We start from the raw sequence: 19,836 nt of genomic DNA on the forward strand, positions 1-19,836 counted from the left end.
AGCCCGCGATGCTTCCTCTGAATTCTTCCCCAAGAGGATCATGGTTACCTTGTGACTCGTACGTCACAGGGTGGAGGAGAGACAGACGGCATGAGTTTCAAGTGGCTTTGGTATCTTGTTATTAGTGCACTTACGCAGGATTACCGAGATGAGTATGTACTGTGAGCGGAAATGCAGATCTATTCAGAAGAGGAAGACCACAGTGGAAATGGCGCCGGCTAATATGCTGAATAAACTTTGACAAGATAAAGAATATATGCAGTAAGAACAACATTTTATATATATTTAAAGTAAACAATCAAATTAGTGAACACTGATCTCTGCTCCAATCACATGGAGCAGAGGTCAGCGTCAATAGTTGCTAGGCAGAACGGGGAGATGCTGTTTACAATGGCATTTCCTCGTTCAGCCGCCCCGTGAGACGATCGCGGGTATGCCCGCGGCGATCGAGTCTGCGGGACCCGCGACTGGACTCACGGGGGTCCTGACCAGCGCGCGAGCGCGCCGCCGCAGGGCGGCAATTTAAAGGGAAGTACAAGTACGCCAATTTGCCTGCCCGTGCCATTCTGCCGACGTACACCGGCGTGTGCTGGTCGGGAACCAGTTAAAGAAGAAGCCTCATTTTTTGTTATAACACATGCCCCAGGGGACAAAGTACATGTAGTGCTTTGTCCCATCTTCCTACATGCTTCTAGTCTGTACTCTGGGAGACAAATCACACACTCATCAGTGCCACCTATCAGGACTAGAGGTCAACCGATATGGGTTTTTCTCTGGCCGATGCCGATATTTAGAAATCGTGGCGGCCGATGGCCGATATATGATGCCGATTTTTTTGGGCCGATATGTTAGGCCGATTTTTTATAAATTTTTTCCTTTTTTTTTCCCCCTTCATCTCATAAAATCTAAGTTGGACACCTTTCACACTGGGGCGTTTTTCAGGCGATTTTGGGCTAAAAATAGCGCCTGAAAATTGCCTTCAAAATGGCTCCCCTGCAGTCTGTGTGAAAGCCTGAGTACTTTCACAATGAGAAGATGCGCTGGCAGGATGTTAAAAAAAAAAAATCCTGCAAGCAGCATCTTTGGAGCGGTGTAAACCGCTCCTCCACCACTCCTGCCCATTGAAATGAATGGTCACCACTGCTGAAGCACATGCAATGCGATTTTGCAGCAGTGCTTCACTGCCCCGCTAGCAGCCGAATAGCGGGGCTAAAATGACGGTAAATCGCTGCTAAAACTTGCAGCGTTTTACCGTCAACGCCTGCCCGATCCAGTGTGAAAGCAGCCTTAATAAGTGATGCAGAAAATTTCTTACACATTTATTAAACAAAACAAACCTCCAATCAGTTCACTTGTATGTATAATTTAGATTAAAAAAAAAAAAAAACTATTTATTAAATACACAAAAACAGGTACTCAAAACTTTTGGACGAAAAAAAAAGGGCTAACTTGCGTTTGAAAGACCTCTGCGCAAATACCGCATCACATAAAATATTGCAACAACCGCTATTTTATTCCCTAGGGCAGTGATGGCGAACCTTGGCACCCCAGATGTTTTGAAACTACATTTCCCATGATGCTTCTGCACTCTGCAGTGTAGAAGAGCATCATGGGAAATGTAGTTCCAAAACATCTGGGGTGCCAAGGTTCGCCATCACTGCCCTAGGGTCTCTGCTAAAAAAAATATATAATTTTTGGGGCTTCTGAGTGATTTTCTAGTAGAAAATACTGGATTTTTACTTGTAAGCAACAAGTGTCAGAAAAGATTTAGTCTTTAAATGGTTAAACTGAGAACTTCTACACACTTCTTTTCTTGGCAGCCTGCCCAGAGAGGAGGAAAGTCCTTCACTGATGTCTTCAGGCAACTTACATTGAATTCTATTACAGAAGTCTTCTGCAAGTCGCGCTGAACATGTAATCAGCTTTTTTATCAGCACAATCGGCCGATGACGATTAATTAAAAAATGCCAAATATCGGCCGATATATCGGTCGACCTCTAATCAGGACCCATCAGTGCCGCCTCATCATCAGTGCTGTCTTATCAGTGGCCATCAGTGCCACCTTATCTGTGCCTATGAGTGCTGCCTTATCTGTGCCTATCAGTGCAACCCATCAGCGCAGCCTCATCAGCGCATATCAATGAAGGAGAAAAATTACCTGTTTGCAAAATTTTATAACTATGAATTTTTTTTTTTTCAAAATGTTCAGTCTTTTTTGTTTGTTTATCAAAAAATAAAAACCCCAGTAGTGATTAAATACCACCAAAAGAAAGCTCTATTTGTGTGAAAAAAATTATAAAAAATGAATTTGGGTACAGTGTAGCATGACCGCTCAATTGTCATTCAAAGTGTGACAGCACTGAAAGCTGAAAATTGGTTTGGGCAGGAGGGGGGTTTAAGTGCCCAGTAAGCAAGTGGTTAAAGGTACATTCTAATTATACTGTATGTTTTCTTATGATACACTCATCTTGATTTACCCAAGTTTGAGACAGGTTTACTTTAAATTATACACTCAAAACTTTTTTTCAGTTTTCGATAGAGTAGGAAAGGAATAAATCTTTTAGTTTTCTGTGTCAGGTTGGGAAGTTTTCCTTTACTTTCTGTTATAGACAGAGAAAAGGAAGTATGGATAACTCTCTTCAAAGTGAGGTGAATTCCCTTGTTAGGACCAGTTCACACCATAGAAACGCAGTTCGGATGTGTTCCAGATGCTTTTCTGCATGCATGTTTTTTTTATGCCTTCCAGTGCGTTTTATGGTGTGTTTTTGATGTGGTCTATTTCACACTTTTCATTTCGCACTTTTCAGTTCATTTCTGAATGGCCATTTGTCGACCAGCCATGTTGTGGAATCCGAGGAGATAACATGTTATTTATTATTGGCCTTGGAGTTATTGCTTTGACATTATTTTTTGGTTGAATAATGATTTGATTTGGTATATTTTCTATATTTTTGGATGCATAGAATGCACTTTTTGGTTAAGTTCTATTGGCAGATAGATAGCATGTCTAATTTTGTTTTCTTTTTTTAATGCACAAAAAAAAAACTTGTGGATAATAATACTTGGCTATTTTTTTATTTAGTATTTTTAGTTTTACTTAAAATTACAGTTTGGGAGTAGGCAGTTACATTTTAAAAAATACAATGTAAAATTAACAAGGGACACCAACATAGTTGTATCTTTGATCTTAAAAACTACGGGATAATGGTGTTGTGGTAACTTGCCCTAATAAAAAAAAAGCACAATAATATTATTCTTGATATCACTAGAAAAAAAAAGCCTTTGAAAATTTGTTTGCAATAACTCCATCAGTAGCAAATCAGCTTTATTATTATCACGTTAAAGAAGAATAGAATGTGCACTGCATTTCGAGATTTCATAATTAGCCATGTCAAGAATGTTAATTCTCCATTGCGAATGCTAGTTTACAAGACTGACCACTTCTGGCTCGTCCTTGTTTCCGAGCATGCGTGTTTGTAATTGACTTTTGTCCGACGGAGTTGTGTACACATGATCGGAAAATCAGACAACACACATTTGTCCGCGGAAAATTTGAGAACATGCTAGCCAACATTTGTTGGAGGAAAGTCCAACAACAATTGTCCAATGGAGCATACACATGGACGGATTTACCGCCAACAGCCTGACATCCAACATTTACCGTCGGAAAATCCGATCGTGTGTACGAGGCATTAGAGTGGAAGTGTGTTAATGGCCATTAGTAAAATAGTAAAAAAAAATAAGCCTTAAAAAAAACAAATACAGCTAATGCATTTAAGGATTGGTATGCTGCAATGTAATAACTTTTAGTTTTTGGGTTTAGCTATGCTTTAATTCAACGACTTGTAAGAAATAACTTGTTTTTAGAGCTTGGCAGTTGTGTATTAAGCCAGTGGTACCCTGCATTTAATGTGCTGTTCACTGCATGGTAGTCAAAGTTTGTTGACAGCTCCACAGGGCTAAAATTATAGCTTGCATCACTATGTGCAAACAGGGAATACGGCTTTCATGAGTCCTGTTGCTCTATGTTTACAATCATGTGGTCCGTTTTCAAGCCACACAAGCAAAATGCTGCATTGTTTGATGTACTGCCTATTTTGACAACTGTGGTAGACACATCTGTCTTCAAATTTTCCAAAACCAAAGATACAATCTGTCTTCTCGATCCCTTTCTGGGAGAAACGTGGGTAAAATAAAGCACATCAAAGCTTCTCCCTTATACCAACTGTAGTTCCTTTTCTGGTTCTATGCAAACAAAAGAAAATCATCAAATAAATCATGATCACGAAATGCTGTGTATTAATGTCATGTGATGATTTATCCAATACTACACATTGTCTATGAACAGTTCACCGTGCCTGGGATAGGTTATAATTGAGTGGATTAAAGTGATAATAAAGGGTATTTTTTTAGTTAAAATAAAAAAGATGTTATGCTTACCTCCATAGTATTGCACAGTGCAGTCCCTTATATCCTCTTCTGGAGCATTTCGTTGTGTGCTTGGTCCACATAAGTGCTTCTGTGATTGGAACTTTTGGGAATATTTTATGAATTTGTCTTTAAAACCTGGGACCACACTTGGAACTATTTAAAGGAGTAGTCCAGCCTGAGCTTTTTAGGCTGGGCTTCGCCTATAAGTCACAGGAGTGCAATTTGTTTTGCACTCCTTTTACCCATTTTCGACAGAGAGTGGTCTGAAGTCTCTCCGCTGACGTCACCAGCATCACCCGAGGCAGCATGTAATCCCAACTTAGGAAGTCTGGATCCGCCAGCTGCCTTGACTGATGGCAGTCTCAGCCTCCCAGCAAGCCGATGAGACGGCAATGTTCAATGGCTCGGTTCTCAGTGATGAGGCGCCGGGGACAGATGCAGCATCGGTCTGATGCTGTATCCACCTAGGTAAGTATGAATAGCAAAAAAAAAAACTCATACTTCTCTTTTAATATGTAAGGGTCATATCATAATAGCAACTTTGTAGGAGAGATGTGTAGCAGTTACAAATGAATCTAGCCACAGATTTACTTTTACAAATGACAACACTTTTCTCCAGAAAGCTTCAAATCTCTGGTGTGCCATGGTCATTAGCAGCTCCATTGAATATCATGAGTAGCTATTGAATAGCCCAACAATATGGGCAACACAGTGACTAAGTGGTTAGCACTTTTGCCTAGAAGCACTAGGGTTGTCGGTTTGAATCTCACCTATGGAAGTACCTGCACAGAATTTGCATGTTCTCCCTGTGCCTGCCTGGATTTCCTCCAGGTGGTAGGTTAATTATATATATATACTGTATAAATTGATAGTGCTATATAAGTGCCATAATTAATAAATAAACATATTTGCAAATTAATGGAACTACACATTTCATTGACTCAAATTGTATTTTCCCGAACGTCAAAAGCACTAAGCAGAGTAATACTGGTGCTGCTACAAGATCTGTTGTTGGACAAAGCTCTAAATCCTATACAGTAACTGGTGTGTAACTGCCCTGCTGCCTGATTTGTACTAAAAAATGCCTGGAAATGTCAACTGACAGAATCACTAACATGAACCCAAAAAAAGCTAATTGTATGTGCTAGCTTTATGTGTGGTACACTAATTTCAAGTGATTGGACCCTAGCAAAGCTTTGCCAAGACCACCCCTTAGAGTATCCATATAATGCACCCACTCCTTGAGGCTCTCGTTTTTTTGTCAGTCTCCTTAGGTGATGGACCCCTTCTATTGTGGTGAGTTGTTTTTTTGTTCAAACTTTTTCAGGGTTTATTTTTCCTAATCTTCTTATACAGGTCCAGGTCCCATTCCTGTGGCACCCAGACCCTGAATACTCCTTCAGGGATATGCCCACAGTGACAAGCAAAGCCTGAAACTTGTACAGAAGCAGGGACATGGACAGGGTAAGACAGGGTTTCCTTGTACCTTTACTTACTGGCTTCTGGCTGTACAGTACATGTCTTGTTGGATTGTTAGTATATTGTCATGGTTATGCAATAGAGTTTGTCTGTCAGCTTACCTCTCACCATGTATTCATCTCTAGAGACCAGCCACTCTTACCTGCCTGCTTTTATAATTTCTCCTCTAAGCATGGCTCCACCCCAGCTCCTATCAGAGAACTCTATATTAACTTGTGCACTGCAGGCCAGCCCTGCTGATGAACATTGTGTGTTTGGCTTCCTGTTTCCTGCTTGCTGTCTGCTCTTTGTTTGTTTCTGTTACCGACCTTGGCGTGTTCTGGACTATTGCTGTTTGCTCGTGACCTTGATTTTTTGGCATGTCCTGGACTATCCCTGTTTGCCTGTAACCCTGAACCTTTGGCCTGTATTCTGTTGTCCTTGTCTGCTTGTGGCCCCAACCTTGGCTTATTCCCTTACTATCCCTATCCTCCTGTTGCCTACTGTGGGCGTGAGCTATGGGACCCTGGGGGTCACGACCTGGAGCCAGTTGCAGCCCAGTCCATCCTCACCACTAGAGACTCTGGTGAACACCTGTTGGCTCTTAGACTCCACGCCCTAGGGAATCATACGCTCTAACCCCAGTGGGATCAGTGTTGGTGTTCCAGAGGCCCTGCCTTCCTTTACCACCCAGACTCCCATCCGCAGCAATCAGCCATAGGGTCCACTACCTTACGGTGCACGCCTGACCCCAACGCTGTGCATCTGTCACCTGGCCTCAGGTGGCCTGACATATATACTACATTATATCCTACAAGACATACTTCAAAGCTAAGCATACAAGCAGTTTGAGGACATGGGTTATCATGTATATACCCTTCCAGCGTTTTTTCCTTAACTATTATTGTCTTGCATTAATCATCTTATGTTATTATAACATCTACCTATTCACCTGTATTTGGCAGTCTTTTTCTTTTCCCATAATGCCCCCCAAAAAAAAAAATATTTCAATGATTGCAGTAAGTTTACCTTGGTGTGATCGTCTATAGACCTGCCAATATATCTCTCAGATGAGAGATTTTCTAACTTTATAGCAGACACAACATCATTGTGCCCCTTAGGTTGTTTAAAAAAAAAAACCTTCACATTCTGTGGCGCTTACATGCATTAAACACTTGATCACACCCTGAACATTCAGATCAGAATGCGTCACAAAGACCTCTTCCTTTTAGGCTTCTGAGTCTAACTGACCAACTTACTCAAGTTTTCTCCAGATCAAATAAATCTTTATCTCCTTACTAAAGTTTCATGTGAGAGCTAATGAGTTTCAACTACTCCTTTTAATAAGAACCCATCAAAAGCAACCTCTTTGGACTCCTGTACCCATCTTTGTACTGCCAAAGGTGTCTAAGTGTAAAGCTGGCCATAGATGGCTCAAAATTCGGCCAGTTCTACTGCGCCCGCTGATCAGTGTATTTTATGCAGAGAGTCCTCCATGTCAGAATACATTGGGGAAATGTACTTAAACTGGGGCACTTAGAATCTGGTGCAGCTGTGCATGGTATCCAACCAGCTTCTAACTTCAATTGAGCTTTAACACTACAACCTGGAAGCTGATCGGTTTCTGTGCAGAGCTGCACAAGATTTTGCACGCTCCAGTTTTCGTACATCCCCCCCCCCCATTGTTTTAATGGGGAGGATTCCTCTACCTTGGTTGTGTAGATGCAAGAATCTGTTTGTTTCTTTTTTGTTTTTTTTCCTTCTGGCTGATCAAAAAAAAGGAAAACGGGTAATCTGTGGCCAGCTTAAAGAGAAATTCTGGGATCAATCAAACTAATCTTAAAACTGCCCCCTCCCCCTTCTAACCCCTATACTAACTACCCTGAGTAAGAAGGTTGCATATACTTACCTGTTTTCATGCCGCTCCTGTCTGGCCATGCGATCTCCCCTGTGTTAGCATCACCGGCTACAGAGGAAAGCAGAGAGAGCTTCAACAATGGCTGAAATATCTGAGCAGTGACATCACCCATAGGCTTAGGGCCTTTCACACTGATGTGCTTTTGTGCAGCTTAAGGGTCCTTTCACACTTATGCGCTTTTGATGCGTACCCTTTGACATCCAATGGAAGGTGCCTTTTGTGTGCTCCTCTGAAAAACTTCACCAATGATGTAGCATGCAGGACTTGTCAAAGCGCAGTGCACCTGCAGTGTGAACAGTTACATATGATTTAAAGCGGTAGTAAAGTCCGCTTTGTGATTTTCACCTATGGGTAAGCCTATAATAAGGCTTACCTGCAGGTAAAATGAATCTCCTTAAAGTGGTTGTAAACTCTCCCCCACAACTTTATCCCATGTAAATCAACATAAAAAACCCTAATGAACACTGCTTGTAGATATCTCCTTACTTGCTTAGTATTGTTGTAATCCCTTTTGTTCTTTAGAATGACGTCACTGAGCATGCCCAGATCTCCCCTGATTTACGACACACTTTTTATGTGCTTGTCTGTCTGTTATCAGGACTTCCTACATCACACCACTGATATCCCAGGAGCCTGCATAATCATTCAGAGCTTCCTCCTACACCCCATGTGACCATGTGACATCACATGCAGTGTAAATCTGGCCATCACTGCAGTCTTATCAGCTGAAGCTGATAAGACTGACACATGCAAACATTAGACAATCGGCACAAGTAAATACTATGAAATAAAGCAAGTCAGCTATGAACAGGGAAGCAGGGTTGCCATAGAAACATTGGATTGAGAAGGAGCCTTAGTTAACAGTACAGGAAGTGCTCAATGTAAGGGCAGAAATACACTCCACTGTGGACTCAGAAAACAATACTTCTTAAGATGGCGCTGCCTAACCCCTGGAAACAAGTTTTTTAGAGTTTCTTTAAACAGTAAGTAATATGCGATTTGGGCTGGATTACAGTGGCTATAGTTTGATAATTACTTATTATAATAGACTAAATGAAAAGGAGCATCAGAGTGGGAGAGTTTACTTCCTCTTTAACGTGCGCCATTTAGGAGATATTCACCCTGAGTGCAGTCGGTGAGGTCACCAGCACATGCTCTCCGAAGGTCCAGCATACCGTGCTTGACCTTCAGAGACCTTCAGAGCACTGTGCCATAACTGAACACAGTGACATCATCGCAGCTCCGGCCACTCACACAGCCGGAGTCTGCAAACTCGGAAGGAAGACCGGGTGAAGATGGAAGCCCTCTCAGCAGTGACCGCATGCTGCTGGAGGGCTTCGTTTTAAGGTGCATGCATACTAGCACATTATGCTATTGTTTTACAGGGGAATGTTTTGTTTTTTATTGCAGCGGTTTACTACCACTTTAATGGGAAATAGTTTTCATGTGCTTTTGTTGCCCAGGAAAAGCTTGGTAAATAGCACACAAGTGAAAGGGGTGTTAGTATGGGGAATCTGTTGTGAGCATTCCCTCCTGTCCCATGAAGCAGTTGCTAGATGACAAAGGGGAGCCAATCATGTGACCAAAGTGGCTTGAAAATAAGTAAGTATATGCATCTTTCTTTTATAGAGTAGTGAGTATAAGTGTTAGAAGGGGGGTCAGAGTAATTTTAAGATTAGTTAGATTGATCCTGGAATTCCACCTTAATTTTGTTCTTATTCAGTCTTCTTTCAGCACAACTTTAGTCTATGGTTGACCCGATGTCAAACATGCTCTCATTGGCACCCCCCAGTTGCCCTTATCTGAGAAGTCCTCCCAGATTATACTGGCAAACTCTTTGAGACAGCCAATACCTGGATTTTTCCCACTCAGGGTCACAGGTATCCTCAGTGGAGAGATTAATCATTATTTGGACCCCATTTTACTCATATCAGCTTGAGTTTTTTTGATATACTTCACTCCCTTTACAAGGCTTGTGAACTATCATGTGTCTTGCCTTGTGAGCTGTGAAGCCTTTCAGCAGTCACCTTGTAAAAAAAAAAAAAAAAAACCTTTTATATAAGTCAACTTCATTCACCAGTTTAGTACTGGTATGGGTCGCTTTCCTCCTGTTTTTTTTTTTTTGTCATATTCTACCTTTAAGCATCTTTTCCCATCCACATTCAGTCTGTAGGCATCCTGGCACTTGCCTAGCTCATGTTCAAAACACCCTAAATTGTATAGCTGCTCTACATAATATAAGATGAAAGGAAAGCTCATCCCAGAAATTGTTTCTATTTCTCACCACGCAACTTCCTTGGCTTGAAATTGCTAAACACCTAGCCCTGGGTTCTATGCAGATTTTGATTTGGCCTGGTGTATTTTTTATTACCACCTCAGCTTTTGCACTTCTTATATATACTCTTTTGCAAAGCTGCTTCTCCTTGTCGCCTGTTGTTACCTTTTCTATCCCTCTGGGGCATCATTAGGTGCTCTTACCTAAGCAGAGCACTACCTCAATTCCTAGGCGTCTCTCCAGTATAAGATTTCTTAATTAAATTGGGGCCTTATTTTCCTTGTGGCCCCCAGCAGCGGTAGTGCAGTGCATTTGCTTCCCTGAGGCTCTTCTTATTCACCCTATGAATGATCTTCTATGTCTTCTTGCCATGCTTTCCTTGGAAACTGATTGCTTTTCAGTTCCTTCACAGGGTAGTCCCTCTATGGGACTCCTCCTTTCTCCTCCACCGGGCTGGGTGGTTGACTTGTCTTGCTAGGGCTTGTGCCATCTGGGAATGAGTCCTTCCTTCCCTACCTGGGCTCATTCTGAGCCTTTTCAGCATCTAGTACCGTATATACTCGAGTATAAGCCGAGATTTTCAGCCTCTTTTTTGAGGCTGAAAGTGCCCCCCTCGGCTTATACTCGAGTCATCGCTGTCTGCCCGCTCGATCAGCGTGTCGAGCAGACAGACAGCGGCCATTCTATTCAAAAGCCGCGCCTCCGGCTCCGCCTTCGCCTGTGATAGGCGGAACACTGAATTTCCCAGCAGCCTGTGTTCCGCCTATCACGGACATCGTATCATCCTCGTACTACGGACGAGGATGATACGACGTCTGTGATAGGCGGAACACAGGCTGCTGGGAAATTCAGTGTTCCGCCTATCACAGGCGAAGGCGGCGGCGCAGCTTTTGAACTTTACAATGGCCGCCGACGAAGAGGGCACGGGACGGCACGGGACGGGACGGGACGGGGGCAAGGCAAGGCACGACACGGGACGGATGCAAGGAGGCAAGGCACGGCACGGGACGGAGGCAAGGAGGCAAGGCACGGGACGGAGGCTCGGGACAAAGGTAGGCTGGACACACACACACACACACACACACACACACACACACACACACACACACACACACACACACACACATGGATGGAGACACACACAGGGATGGATGGATGGATGGATGGAGACACACACACACAGGGATGGATGGATGGATGGATGGATGGAGACACACACACACAGGGATGGATGGATGGATGGATGGAGACACACACACACAGGGATGGATGGATGGATGGACACACACACACACAGGGATGGATGGACGGACACACAGGGATGGACGGACACACAGGGATGGACGGACACACAGGGATGGACGGACACACAGGGATGGACGGACACACAGGGATGGACAGGCATGTCTCACCCTCGGCTTATACACGAGTCAATAAGTTTGCCAGTTTTTTTGGGGGTAAATTGGGGGCCTCGGCTTATATTCGGGTCGGCCTATACTCGAGTATATACGGTAACTGTTTTTTTTTTTTAAAGGTTGTGGGGCCACCCTTTAATTCTCTGTTTGCTTTTTCAAAATGTTATTTTGCTAGGGGGTTGGTTGAACCTCTGCTGATGTGTGCTTTGGCTGCAAAGTGCTTCTATTTTGAACCGTTGACTCTTCTTGGTTCCTGTGGGCTTGTTGCGGGTATTTTGGCTTTAGTTACCCACCCCTTGTTTTATTGTTTGGGGATGTGCCATGAACTAAGAATGAAGTACCTGTGTCTTGTACTTTACATTTACAGGATGTTTTACATTTACATTTACAGGATACAGGACCCTCCCCTCTTTTCTCTGTAATTTTCTTACAAAACTGTAGCCTCACTGAGTGGGAGGGGTTATATGGATATGGGGGTGCTCCTTGCAAAGCTTTGCCAGTGTTCGATCACCTGAAGGTAGCAGCATTTAACCCATAGTCTAAGAATAAATTCCAGTGTCCTTTACTGTACATCAAGACAAATGGAATTCACAGTTAAGTCAAAGAATTCCTATTTTTGGGACAGAAACTGATGGATCTGTGTCATTTGTCAAGCATACTAACTATTTATGTATATGCACATTAACCTCCCTGGTGGTATTCCTGAGTGTGGCTCGGGGTTAAATTTCAGTACCATTAGCGGTAACCCCAAGTCGCACTCGGGATTGCATCTCAGGATCCTTGTGAAATGTACTTACCTTGTCCACAGGATCCTGCGATGTCCCCCCACTGTGTCTGCAGTCTGTGTCCTCCACCCGATGCCTCTGTGTGCCGGGCTCCGTTCCCTGCAAGCTTCATGATGCACGGGAGCGGAGCTCGGCAGCAAATTCAAAAAGTTCAAAATTCGTAACACATACAGTACACTGTAATCTTACAGATTCCATTACTGTATGAAATCATACAGTCCCTTTCGTCCCTAATGCTTTGTCCAGTCCCCTGCATGCACTTTTATATCATATATACAGTTCTTTCTGCCTGGAAACTTGAGATTTGTCCATGGCAACCAAAAAGTGTCCCTTTACGTCAAAAGTGGTTTGAGACCAGCTAGGAAACAGCAATAGTAAATTAGAACACCTGCAGAATTCAGCGATAGTAAATAGTGGGGTAAAAAAATCTTATTATTATTATATTATTATTTTTTATAATTATAGCTATTTATTATATTATAATTTATGATTTAGTGTTTCAAACTTTATCATACCCGGGATGTCAATTAGACTCTTGTTTGGACATATTTAAGTGTGTTATTACTAAGAATTAAAGGCCTAAAATATAAAATGCCAAATTTCTATGCAAAACAATGTATCACTTTGAGACACAAAAATCTGACATAATCATACTGCCAGGGTGGCTACCTTCCTTGGAGTGGGACTTGTGTTCTCTCTGTATAGAATAGGGTTGCTACATAGAGGTTTTTATCACATTTTACCTAAATATACTGTATGGAATGGTAATTGCCTCCATGGGCAGTTATAGATGGTTCAGGATAACGTCTTGATTTTCCCTTCTCTGACAAGTTGGTTTCATTCTTGATATAAATAAAACACATTTATTTAATCTTACAGGAGTTCCCCTTATTGATGGAGGAACAGTCAGATTGCCACAGTTAATTGGCCTTTCAAGAGCCCTGGATATGATTCTTACAGGACGGCAAGTGAAGGCCCAGGAAGCATATCAGTTTGGTCTAGCAAATCGTGTGGTTCCTGATGGACAAGGTTGGTGCTGAACTTAGATTGTAGTTGTACCCTTTAGGAGGAAAGTTACTAAAACTAAAGCAGACCGAATTTTGAGAAGCCATGCTTAGTAATAAATCAGATTCTAACTTCAGCTTGTTCAGTTAAACTTTGAAAATTAAAGCTAGAAGCTGGCTGGCTGCCATGCACAGCTGCTCTGGCTGCACCAGTCTTAGTAAATTCCTGTCTGTTTTTGTTTGCAAGATAGCATGGTGTTTATTCATAGTAACATTGGGCAAATATAAAATAGAGCCCATTTACATCAGCCTGTTCCACTGCGTATTGTTGTACGGTAACATATGTAGTCTTAGGGTAGCCCATTCTTTTAAATGGTTTGCCAAGCACCCCATACTGAACCAAAAACTGTGCAGGCAACATTTCCAGCAGTGCAAAACACAAATCCATTGGCAAGGTCCGTTGGGGTGTCACCCAGAATGAATGGCACTGCATTGTACCAACCCATGTAACATGCGTTGCCTCAGGGCAATAATGTGAATGTACGTTAAATCTTTTAATTCAAGTTAGAAATCTAGATCTGCTTGTGTCAGTTCTTGCACAGGTTGCATTACCTTAGATAAAACATATTGACATATGACACACAGTTACATTCAGAATCAGGTAATACTGTATAACTCAGCACTGAATAACTGGCTCTGAGCCCAGTTTTTCTGTCTACATTGGCACCAATAAAAATTGGAGAATTGAAAACCTTTGTATTTAAAATTGGCAAAATGTCATCAACTACTTTTTTTTTTATTCCTGATAGTATTTAAAATTAGAATCACTGGGATTTGGAATGGTCTTAAACAGAATAAACTTGAATTTGATTTAATAGCCCAATGTAGTACTTAAGTGTGGATTGGGTTGGTTAGGGCTATCCTACTTGACAATATGAGGTGCTTATGACAATCAACAACTCATCTAATGCAGGGGTTTTTTAATGTATTAGAAGATTTTTGTGCATCTGGGTTGATTCTTCACACTTTACGTTAAGATTGTGGATGTAGAGCTACCAGATAAAGAAAACTTCAGGGAAATACCCGTGGACATCAAGCTGATGCTCTTTAGGATTACTAGAGGACCTGGTCCTGATATGCTCACATAGTTCAGTTCAGCTCACACCTGGAAGGCAAGCAGACCTTATAGGAACCTGCAATGGCCTTCCCTGTAGACATGTCTTATGAAACAGTAAACATTTTAGCATGTCAAAACATCTACTATTTTTGGTACCTTATATCTTACCAAGTCAGAAAGGGAGGAAGGGCCTTTCTATTCCCATATATATGCCCATATATTTCTCCTTGCTTGAGATAAGTAAAACCTCGTAAGCTATATGTAGGTGAGTGTGAATGTGAAAGAGAATTAAATGAATGAATGAAATGAATGAATGAAAGAGCTGGTGCTCTTAGCTCCTGCCTGCCACTGAGTGCTCCACAGCAAGCTCCTTGCCATGGGGACACTCATGTGTGCTAGCTCCTGAGCCCTGCTCTTTGTGTCTATTCACTCACAGAACAGGGCTCAGCCCCAACCCTGCTTATATTTCCAAAGAAGGCTATATTAGGACTTCTTTGCAAGATGGTAAAACTGATGGATGATTTGTAGACAGTGGGTAGTTATGACTCAGTGTGGGCAAATTACATTGCATTAAAAAAAAACAGGGACTGCATAATAAAATGGTCAATAGTGAATTAAAGTTGTGTATTCATTGGCTCTGGCATTATGTTTAACCACTTGCCTACTGGGCACTTAAACCCCCCTCCTGCCCAGACCAATTTTCAGCTTTTGGTGCTCTCACTTTGAATGACAATTACTCAGTCATGTAACACTGTACTCAAATTCATTTTTTGTCATTTTTTTTTCATACAAATAGTGCTTTCGTTTGGTGGTATTTGATCACCTCTGGGTTTTTTATTTTTTGCGCTATAAATGAAAAAAGACCGAAAATTTGGAAAAAAAACGAATTTTTCTTTGTTTCTGTGATAAAATTTTGCAAATAATTTTTTTTTCATGAATTTTGGCCACAATATATACTGCTACATATCTTTGGTACAAATAACCCAAATTAGTGGATATTATTTGGTCTTTGTGAAAGTTAGAGAGTCCACAAGCTGTGGTGCAAATCATAAAAAATTGATCACACCTGATGCACTGGTGCCCTATCTAATTTCTTGCGACCCGAACAAGCCAGGAAATACCACAAATACCACAAATAATGTCCCAAAATACATTCTGCTACTCCTCCTGAGCACTACAATACCACATGTGTGGGACTTTTTCATAGCCTCGCCACTTAGAGAGGCCCAACATGCAGGGAGCACCATCATGTGTTCTAGGAGCATAAATTACACATCTAACTTGTTGACTACCTATTACACTTTTGAAGGCCCTGGAGCACCAGGGCAATGACACGTGACACTGACATGGCACTGATGGCAGATGGCACTGATACGTGGCACTGATGGCACGTGACACTGATGGCAGATGGAACTAATATGTGGCACTCATGACATGGGACACTGATGTGACACTGATGACAGATGGCACTAATACGTGGCACTGTTGACACGTGACACTGATGTGGCACTGATGACAGATGGAACTAATTTGTGGCACTGATGACAAATGGCACTAATACGTGGCACTGATGACACCTGACACTGATGACAAATGCACTGATACGTGGCACTGATGACATGTGACACTGACAGGTGGCACTGGGGACAGGTAACATGTGGTACTGGGGACAGATGACACTGATAGGTGGCACTGGGGACATATGGCACTGATAGGTGGCACTGGGGACAGATGGCACTGACAGGTGGCACTGGGGACAGATGGCACTGATAGGTGGCACTGGGGACAGGTGGGCATGTGTGTGTGTTCGTGTGTGTGTTTCACTGCGTGTGTTTCACTGTGTATGTGTGTGTGTTTTACTGTGTGAGTGTTAACTTACTGTTCACTGACGTTGCGGCTTCAGCATGGAAGCTCTCCCTCCTCACACGCTGTCTCTGTGTGAGGAGGGAGAGCCGATGATGAGAGATGATCTCATATGTTTACATATGAGATCACCTCTCACTGGGCACGCCAATCGAGTGCTAAATGGCCGCTATGATTGGCCATTTAGCACGATCTGTGATTGGCTGTGTCCAAGGGACACGACCAACACAGAACTTCCCCGATGCGTGCCCGCGGCGGCGGCGCGCAGAGGGGAAGTAAACAGAAGGACGTCCACCCGGCAGTTAGCGTAAGCGCTGTAGCCGTCTTTTGGCTATAGTGCGGGCGCGAAGTGGTTAATAAATGGCAATATTTTGTTCATATAAGTATATTGTGATTTGATGGTAAAGTAGCATTTATTTAGAATTAAATGGAAAACTATGGCAAAAAAATGAATATAATACCTATAATTTACATGTGACCTAGCATATTACTGCTGTTTAAATGGTTATTAAACCATGTCTTTCCATGGCCATATTGCCAAAAGTCCCAAATATGCTTCATATATATGTGGCCCATTGTCATGTACCAGCTTAGCTTTGCTTAAGTTGTACAAGAGTCGCATAGCTCCTGAATTTGTAATAGTAAATATAATATGGCTCACAAAACACATTCAGAATGTACTAAAATGCAAACAGGATGATTACATTAATTTCTGTGCACATTTCTTTGGGGGCTCTCATCATTCGTACTTTTTTCTAAGTTTATACAAGAGAAGCTGCCATTCTGAAAACAGCTGTCCTAAGTTACACTAAGCCTCCCATTAATATTTTGTCAGTGCCAAGCTGGGTCATTACTCTGACTCATCACTGCCACAAAAGAATTCAAATATTGTGAAGCTTATATTAAAGGATTTATTTTTCCTCTTGCACAGAACACACTTCTGTAATATTTTCCAAAATAGTTTTTTACATTTTAAGTGTAAAACTAATATATACATTTTTTTAACAATATTAATAAAGTAATATTCTACGTGAAAGGTCTTTCATTCAAAAGACAGTTTGCTCCTCCCACCCTGCCATGTTTACTAGTGAAAAGTACTCTGCCAACTGACAACTGTATAAATTGATGGTCAGAAGGTGAATTATGGGATGTGACCATTCACTACCACTGGCATGTTGCCAGGATAGAGGCTTGCTTCTCTACCCGGGAGCCAGAGACGAACATTACTCATAGATGCTGCTACTAGGAAGAAATTATTTTAGTAAAATGCATCACACCAATTTACTCACTTTCAAAACATATTCATAATTTTTCATTATTAAAAAAAGTCCCTGGAATATTTGATTTGAGTTAGACATGACGTGACTGTGTATATATATATTCATGTTAGAGTAGAGGTAACCTGTGCACTATGTTGCAACTAAAAAAGTAGACAAACACAAAACTTTATATACTCTTTATGAGTTTTAAGGTGTCTATGAAATTAGATTACTGAGAATAAGTAGGATAAGCGAATAAACTTATAATATAATAAATAGATACTCTTTTAGCCCGAGCACTTAAAAAATGAATCGCCCCTTTAAACCGATTCGACTGAAATGATCTCATGTTACATTTACTAGTAATCCATTAAAGATCCTCCACACCTTTCAAAAACATCTCACCCCAGCTACGCTATGAGACTTTATCGCTCCCCAAGTTTCATGTCGGAGCAGGAGCTCCAGATGCCTCCATATACTATAGAGCAGCTGTGTTCACACGTATACTTAACTGGTTTCATCATTCCTCCTCCAAATTGTGGATGCAGATAGAGAGCCATATTAACCCAATAGATCTCTGTGCGTTGCTGTGGACGCCTACTGAATTCCTGAAAGGAGAGGAACCCCTGAGCGACCTCACCCGACAAACCATACAAATCTGGACCTGAATGAACTCCTCCAAGACCCTATCTCCCCTGAAGGGACCCATGACTCCTTTGTTTGGGACTCCGGCTTTTCCACCGGCCCTAGGGGGAGCGAATTTTGGACCTTGGTGAAAGGAGGACCATAGACGACTTGCTCAAGTCCTACCCTCAGACCTCTCTCTGACTCAAGACGTTCCCCCCGACTCATCTGCTCATACCTCGACGCATTGGTTGCAGAGCCAACAGGTGATATCCTTCAATCGCACCTTCCCATTGTTACCCAACATACTTACTGACTTGGAGGACATGCTGCTCCAGGCCACCCCTCCTACACATGTAGTCTCTCAATTATATTCTCTTTTGCATACGGCTTATAATCCTGACCTTCCCCCTTACACACAGGCATGGAAGGAAGACCTGGGCCATCTCACCTGTAGACTGGCAAAAGTGCTTCATACTAACCCACAAAATGTCTCTAGCCTTCAACTCTCAAGAAAAGGGGTTTAAGCTGTTGACCCATTGGTACAGGTGCCCTTCGACTTTGCACTGGATAAACTCTGCGCTTCTGGATACTTGCTGGCTTTGCTTGTCATCTAGGGGAACCTTACTTCACATTTGGTGGGAATGCCCCCCTGTGAGGAAGTTCTGGCAAAAGATCCTAGACTTGTACTGCAGACTCATGGCGACCTCAATCACACCCTTTCCTGAGTTAGTTCTGCTATCTCTGCTCCCGGGACCACTTAAGTCAATCAAGCAGGACGTTCTGCGCCACTTTTTGGCGGCCGCTAGAACAGTGTTGCCCAGACATTGGAGGTCGACGGACGTGCCTTCCCTGGGGGATTGGGCAATTGAAGTGGACCAAATTAATAGTTTGGAATGAATGTTGTCACAGGAAACGGGTAGGGAGGAGCAATTTTCCAAGACCTGGACCTCGTGGCCTATGTTTCGATATTCCTCAGAATTTATCTCGTGGGCCACAGAGGATTCTACCGATACACCTGTGTGACCAGGGTGGAATGTCTATTTCTTGAACCCTAAAGCTCTTTACTGTCCTGACCCCTCTTCCCTTACTCTCTTCCCCCTTTCTTCCCTCCCTTATACATGGGGCAACAACACCTGATTATTTAATTCAAGACCTCCAGTCTCATTAGACCGGGATGGTGGCACATACAGTGCTCCCTCCCAGAGGGGATGTGGCCAGAATAGGAACAACAGCCCTAGCCTAACTGTAATGGGTGGGCATCACTCGTTGAGAGGATAGTGATGCGCACATACTCACTTTACCTTGGAATAGACACTGTGGGCGTACAGGCTCTTACATCATACTACACAAACCGAATCCCAAGAACTCATATTAACCTAGAGATGGTTTGACCCCATTGTAGCAGAGTTGGATTTTTCTGCTTATCTGTCTATGTATCAGTGTGAAACAAATATGTTGGATTATTCTGTACTCCTTTTTTTTTCTACCATGTCTTTTTCTTATATCAATAAAAATGAGATTGAATTAAAAACATCTTACCTCCTTATATAAAAGGAAGGATCTTTTGATCAAACTTTAGCAGAATCATTTTTTTCACAAGTCAAACTTCCCACTATTCCTTTAACCCAACACGATTGCCTTGAAAGCCCCATTACTGCTATCAAAATTAAATTAACTCTCTTAA

At 42.3% G+C, this 19,836-nt stretch overlaps 1 protein-coding gene across 3 annotated transcripts in view; it reads left to right on the forward strand.

Moving 5' to 3' along the window:
* LOC143996871 (enoyl-CoA hydratase EchA19-like) overlaps positions 1-19,836 on the forward strand; it is a 164,275-nt gene that overhangs the window by 100,047 nt on the left and 44,392 nt on the right. For 2 of the 3 annotated variants that reach the window (XM_077492160.1, XM_077492161.1), the window contains exon 5: positions 13,162-13,311. The exons of the other annotated variant lie outside the window; for it this stretch is intronic. In XM_077492160.1, coding sequence (XP_077348286.1) covers positions 13,162-13,311 — 150 coding nt within the window. The remainder of the gene's footprint in view (positions 1-13,161; positions 13,312-19,836) is intronic. 3 annotated transcript variants of the gene reach the window in all.

This window comes from Lithobates pipiens, unplaced genomic scaffold, assembly GCF_037356315.1.
Source record: "Lithobates pipiens isolate NorthernLeopardFrog02 unplaced genomic scaffold, aLitPip1_a1.2 Scaffold_19, whole genome shotgun sequence".
Lineage (NCBI taxonomy): Eukaryota > Metazoa > Chordata > Amphibia > Anura > Ranidae > Lithobates > Lithobates pipiens.